The sequence below is a fragment of the Lactuca sativa genome, chromosome 9 (genome assembly GCF_002870075.4).
Source record: "Lactuca sativa cultivar Salinas chromosome 9, Lsat_Salinas_v11, whole genome shotgun sequence".
Taxonomy (NCBI): Eukaryota; Viridiplantae; Streptophyta; class Magnoliopsida; order Asterales; family Asteraceae; genus Lactuca; species Lactuca sativa.
The window spans coordinates 149555139-149562367 of NC_056631.2; the positions used below are offsets into that span (position 1 = coordinate 149555139).

General features: G+C 50.3%; 1 protein-coding gene across 1 annotated transcript; it reads right to left on the reverse strand.

Moving 5' to 3' along the window:
- Positions 1 to 705: 705 nt before the first annotated feature.
- Positions 706 to 6477, reverse strand: LOC128128468 (uncharacterized). The gene is made up of 2 exons (XM_052767435.1): positions 5609 to 6477; positions 706 to 877 (listed from the first exon to the last, which is right to left on the reverse strand). Exons 1-2 carry the CDS (start codon positions 6468 to 6470, stop codon positions 843 to 845), a joined length of 897 nt encoding a protein of 298 aa, XP_052623395.1. The 5' UTR covers positions 6471 to 6477; the 3' UTR covers positions 706 to 842.
- Between the last annotated feature and the right edge of the window lie 752 nt (positions 6478 to 7229).

Below are 7229 nucleotides of genomic sequence, written 5' to 3' on the forward strand. Positions count from 1 at the left end.
CTCGCGCAACCAAAACTCACATTTGGAGAACTTAGCGTATAAGCTCTCCCTCCTCAGGGTCTCCAATACCTCTCTCAGATGCTCCTCATGCTCCTCCCGAGTCTTGGAATAAACCAAGATGTCATCAATGAAAACTATCACAGACCGATCCAACATCGGTCTACACACGCGGCTCATGAGGTCCATGAACGCGGCAGGAGCATTGGTGAGCCCAAATGGCATCACCACGAACTCATAATGGCCATAACGCGTCCGCAACACGGTCTTCTGAATATCCTCCTCTCTAACCCTCATCTGATGATAGCCTGAACGCAAATCGATCTTGGAGAACCAAGATGCTCCCTGCAACTGATCAAAGAGATCATCAATCCTCAGGAGTGGGTAACGGTTCTTCACCATTACCTTATTCAGCTCTCGATAATCTATACACATCCGATGCGACCCATCCTTCTTCTTCACAAACAGGATCGGGGCTCCCCAGGGTGAACTGCTCCGACAAATAAATCCTTTGTCTAGCAGCTCCTGCAGCTACGTAAACAACTCCTACATCTCAGGAGGAGCCAACCGATAGGGGGCCTTGGCTATCGGAGCCGCACCAGGAACTACGTCGATCCTGAACTCTACCTAAAGTTCCGGAGGTATTCCAGGAAGCTTCTCCGGGAACACATCAGCGTAGTCTCGTACCACTGGAACCTCTGTAACAACTCAAATTTTTCAAACAAATTTTTCATTTTTAAAACATAATTGTTTCCATTAAAAACAAGGCATAAATAGTTTAATTATTCGGTCAATACAATTATTCAAACTCCCAAGATCATAAAACAATCTTCAGTGTGTATCGATCATGCCGGCGCCTTCCCACGGTCCTCGCTAGTACCTGAAATACATACACAACATCTGTAAGCATAAATGCTTAGTGAGTTCCCCAATATACACTTACACGCATACGCCTTTCCAGGCCCTGACCTTCCGGTCCTCAATACAACGCCTTCCGGCCCATAACATAATCGCCTTCCGGCCCATAACATATTGCCTTCCGGCCCACATATCATACATAGCACATATAACAATTTACTTATCACATATAGCATACATATCACATAACATATTCGACCATATCACATAACATATTCGACCTTCCGGTCACACAGTCAAACCCTTCCGGGTACAGTATAGTGAGAAGACTCACCTCGTATATGCTGAAAGCTAGCAACTCCTGAAATGACTCGTGCACAACCGACGAGCTACAACCTCCCTATAACATTACGTAACTCATTAATACTTATCTCTTCTAAGTGTGACTATCCCTAAGAAGTCAGACTTAGGTCAACTCTTGGTCAACGGTCAACGGTCAGCTCAACCGGACTCGGCGAGTACCATGGCGACTCGGCGAGTCTAGACGTCTTCCAACTTTCTGAGATTCCTTATCTACTCGTCGAGTACCCTCCTCGACCCGACGAGTTACTCCTGGAAGAATCGCGGGGCCACCCCGACTCCACTCGCCGAGTCTGAAGAACAACTCGGCGAGTCCCAGTAAATCTTCAAGCTACTCGCCGAGTCTGAAGAACAACTCGGCGAGTCCATGCCATGCAGACGAGTAACTGCTTCCTGAATTACGTATGGTCCCAAGGTATACAACCATGGGACCCACTGGACGTCTAAACATCTCATTACTGGGGTAAAAGCGTTTGGGTAATAACATAATAACCCATCTAATCACTAAATGGGTTTCATAAACCCTAAACTCACATACACATCAAAATAACAGATTTGGTCCGAGTATTACCTGAAAACGTACTCTCTGTGTCCCCCAAATCTCAGGGCTCAATCCTCCTTGATATTCCTTTAGCCAAATCCCTCTTCTTCTTGCCTAACCAATTCTTCCAAGTTCCAAAAGCTTTCTCTCCTGCTCTAGACGTCCACAGCGATTAGGGTTCTTCTCAATCGACCAAAAGACTGAAAATGACGGCCTAAGAGGCGTTAAATACGATCCAAACTGAACGGTTAGGGTTTCTGCTGAACAGCGTCGACTCGCCGAGTCCATATCTGGACTCGTCGAGTCCAGTCGCGGACCCGCGACCAAGTCTGCGATCCTACTCGGCGAGTCTAGGCTCCAACTCGCCGAGTCCCCTCTTAAATCACTCCAAAAACATAATTTTAATAATACCTGAGATTCCGGGCTGTTACAACTCTCCCCCACTTGGATTAGACTTCGCCCTCGAAGTCTCACTCTGCAAATAGTTCCGGATGCTGCTCCCGCATTTCGCGCTCCGGTTCCCAAGTCATTTCTGATCCCTTACGGTGTTGCCATTGAACCAACACCAGAGGTACTTCCTTGTTCCTCAGAACCTTGATCTTCCGATCCCTGATCGCCACTGGTCTCTCCGCGTAATTCAGGCTCGCATCCACCTGAATATCCTCCAATGGAACCACTGCCGACTCATCGGCTATGCACTTCCTCAACTGCGATACATGAAAAGTGTCATGGATCTGACCCAACTCCGCTGGCAACTCCAACCGATAGGCTACCCGGCCTACCCTTGCAACCACACGAAATGGCCCAATATACCGGGGCCCCAACTTGCCTCTCTTCCTGAACCGAATCATTCCTTTCCAAGGAGAGACCTTCAGGAGAACGAAGTCGCCGACCTGGAATTCAAGTTCGGATCGGCGCCTGTCTGCATAACTCTTCTGTCGGCTCTGGGCAGTCAATAATCTTTGTCTCACTTGTTGAATCTGCTCTGTCGTCTGGAGTATGATCTCCGTACTGCCCATCAATCTCTGTCCCACCTCTCCCCAGCAAATGGGAGTCCGACACCTCCTACCATACAACAGCTCGAAAGACGGCATACCAATGCTCGAATGATGGCTGTTGTTGTAGGAAAACTCCGCCAATGGTAAATACGCATCCCAACTACCCCCGAAGTCTAACACACACGCTCGGAGCATGTCCTCCAGTGTCTGAATTGTCCGCTCGCTCTGACCGTCTGTCTGAGGATGGTATGCGGTACTAAAATGCAACTTAGTACCCAGCTCCTCATGGAATTTCTTCCAGAACCTGGAAGTGAAGCGAACATCACGGTCTGACACAATCGAGATCGGCACCCCGTGCCGAGATACCACCTCTCTCACGTATATCTCCGCCAATTTCTCCGCCGAAGAACCCTCACTGATGGCAAGGAAGTGTGCACTCTTTGTCAACCTATCCACGATCACCCAGATTGCGTCAACTCCCCTAGCAGTCCTCGGCAATTTGGTGATAAAATCCATAGTAATCTGTTCCCACTTCCACTCGGGGATCTCCAATGGCTGTAACTTGCCATGCGGTCTCTGGTGCTCAGCCTTAACCCTACGGCAGGTCAAGCACCTCTCAACGAACCATGCCACGTCCCTCTTCATACAGGGCCACCAATATTCCTTCCTTAAATCCAAATACATCTTTGTAGCACCAGGATGGATCGAGAATTTCGATCTATGAGCCTCTTCCATCAACGTAATACGCGTACCGCCCACGAACGGCACCCAAATCCGACCCTGAAACGTCATAAGGCCTCGACTATCCTTGACAAACTCTGAGATTAACCCCACAACCCGCTCTTTCTTCTGCATTTCTGGTCGCCCAGCCTCAGCCTGTGCCCTACGAATATCATCCAATACAGGAGTCAGCACGGTCAGTCTCAAGCACACATCTCACAATGTAGTGCTCTCCGCCCTGCGGCTCAATGCATCGGCTACCACATTAGCCTTGCCTGGGTGGTACAGGATCTCACAATCATAATCCTTGACCACATCCAACCACCTCCTCTGACGCATATTTAGGTTGGGTTGATCCATCAAATACTTCAAACTCTTATGGTCCGTGTATATCGTACATCGAACCCCATACAAGTAGTGATGCCAAATCTTGAGAGCGAACACTACTGCCCCCAGCTCTAAATCATGCGTGGGATATCTCGCCTCATGAGGCTTCAGCTGCCTCGATGCATAAGCTATCACATGACCCCTCTGCATCAACACTGCACCCAATCCCGAAATTGATGCGTCGCAATATACCACGAAATCTTCCATCCCTTCTGGAAGAGCTAATATCGGGGCTTCGCACAATCTTTGGCGAAGTGTCTCAAAGGAGGTCTGCTGCTCGGGCCCCCATGAGAATGTAACACCCTTCCGGGTCAATCTGGTGAGTGGCACTGCGATCTTGGAGAAATCCTTGATAAATCTCCGATAATACCCTGCCAACCCAAGGAAACTTCTGATCTCAGAGGGTGACTTCGGCACCTCCCAACTCATCACCGCCTCAACCTTGGCCGGATCGACCAATATCCCTTTCTGATTAACCACATGTCCTAGAAACTGGACCTCCTGCAGCCAGAATTCACATTTGGAGAACTTTGCATAAAGTTTCTCCGACCTCAATACCTCAAGGACCTCCCTCAAATGCTCCTCATGCTGCTCTCTCGATCTCGAATACACCAGAATGTCGTCGATAAATACGATCACCGACCGATCCAACATCGGCCTGCATACCCTGTTCATGAGATCCATGAACACAGCCGGGGCATTGGTGAGTCCAAAAGGCATCACCACAAACTCATAATGCCCATATCGCATCCTAAACGCTGTCTTCTGGACGTCTTCATCCCGTACTCTCACCTGATGGTAACCTGACCTCAGATCGATCTTGGAAAACCAAGATGCTCCCTGCAACTGATCGAATAAATCATCGATCCTCGGCAACGGGTAACGGTTCTTGACCGTTAGCTTGTTCAACTCCCGGTAATCAATGCACATCCGGTGTGAACCATCCTTCTTTTTGACGAACAGAATAGGTGCTCCCCATGGCGAGCTGCTCGGCCGAATGAATCCCTTCCCCAGCAACTCCTAGAGTTGCGAGGACAACTCTTGCATCTCTGGAGGTGCAAGACGATAGGGCACTTTAGCAATAGGTGCTGCCCCCGGAACCAGATCAATACTAAACTCTACTTGTCTCACAGGCGGTACTCCCGGCAACTCCTCGGGAAAGACATCTGAAAATTCGCGCACCACCGGAACTTCCTCAACTGACTTCGGTTTCACAGAAACCTCCCGCGTATCCATCACATACGCCACAAAACCTTTACAGCCCTGCCGTAGACACTGCCTCGCCCTAGCGGCCGAACAAAAAGCTGATCCCGAACGGGTACCCTCGCCGTACACCGAAAGAACTCCCCCTCTAGGGTCTCGTATAGTCACCAACTGACGCTCACAGTCGATGACAGCGCCGAACCGGCTCAGCCAGTCCATGCCCACGATGACACAGACATCCCTCATCGCGATAGGAATCAGATCAATCGGGAATCCAACCCCGAAGATCTCTAGTACACATCCCCGAAGAACCTCCGTAGCACAAATCACCTTCTCGTCAGCTATAGAAACTCTCAAAGGTCGACTCAACGACTCACGACTAACGCCGATATGCTGACTAAAGGCTAAGGACACAAAGGACCTACTCGCACCCGAGTCAAATAATACTAAGGCAGGCACAGAGTTCACAAGGAAAGTACCTACGCATATAATAACATAAGCATAACATCTTGACATTAAAATAAATACATGAATTACAACATACCTGCCACAACATCGGGCGCAGCGCGGACCTCCTCCGCAGTCAGCTGAAAGGCTCTCCCACGAGCCCTCGGGGCCTCGACCTTCACCGGTCGAGTCTCAGTAGTCCTGGCAACAGGTGCAGATCCCTGACGAAGCTGAGGGCACTCGGCCTTCCGATGGCCGGTCTGGTTGCAATGAAAGCAAACCATAAATCCCTTGGGACACTCCCTAGCAATGTGTCCCTCCTTGCCACACTTGTAGCAAGCACCGGCTCGACACGCCCCATCGTGACCCTTACCGCACTTTACGCAAGTGCGGTTCTTCGAACCTCCCGTCCTCGAATCGGCGGACTTGATCCGCTTGGCTGCCGGCTGAGACTGAGCCGGTCGCCGGACTGCCTGCTGAGACTCGGCCTCCTCCCTGGCCTGAGTCTCTAACTCGATCTCACGCTTCCTGGCATTCGCCTGAAGCTCAGTAAAAGTATGGTAAGTGGAGTTTGACACAAACTCCCGGATCTCCCTCCTCAGAACACCTAAGTACCGGCTCATCCGAGCCTGCTCTGTGGCCACTAGCTCGGGGCAAAACATCGCCCTCTCATGGAACTTCCGCGTGATCGCCGCCACCGAATCAGTACCCTGCTTGAGGGTTAAGAACTCCTGAACCAATCGTTCCCGCTCCACCGGGGGAACGTACTCATCCCTGAACATGGTAGTGAACCCCTCCCATGTCACTGCCGCAATCTCTGCTAAAGTGAAGTTCGCCGTCACGAACTTCCACCAGTCCTTGGCTCCCAGACGGAGCTGGTTCAAAGCGAACCGTACCCTCAGGTGCTCCGGGCATGAACAAGTGTAGAAGCACCCCTCTATATCTGCGATCCACCTCATCGCAGCAATCGGATCCTGTGTCCCATCGAACTCTGGTGGCTTCGTGTTGCTGAACTCTCGGAACAGCAATGAATCACCCCCCTGTGGCCTAGCAGCGGCCACAGCTGCGGTAGCTGCAGCGGTTGCAGCCTCAGTCAATGCGGCGTACCGCTCGTCGAACGTCTCTATCAGGGTGGTCCTGATAGACCCAAACATCTCCGGGATCTCAGCCCGGATCGCCGCCGCCACCTCCTCGTGGATCATCTGACGAATATCCTCGTCACTCACACCGCTCGTACTTGCCCCGTGCCGCGGTCTAACCATGATATCTCTGAAATACAACATAAAACTATCAGAGATTCTACCGAGTATAATCATACTCGTCACGCAACCCTACTCAGTCCCAGATATCCAGGGATTCTTACTTGGGCCTCCCACTGACCCGGTGTCCTCGGTAGTACGGGCCCAATACTACCGACCACACCGCATCAATGTTCCTCCCAAGTCCTCCTCCCCAAACTCCAGATAGTGAGTACTCTACTTCTGATATGCACTATCTACCCGCATACTAGCAAAGCACCTCATATAAGCAAACTTCCCTAGACTAAGGCATCACAAATCAGGCCACTCTAGTCCTATCATGAATACGTAGTCTTCTAGCATGCATAACAATTCATATCATATAATATTGTAAGGTATTTTGGGGATCTTTACCGTTCGGGCGCTGACTGATCGTACACACTGCTTCTTTCTTGCTTACCACAAAACCATTTACAAAAG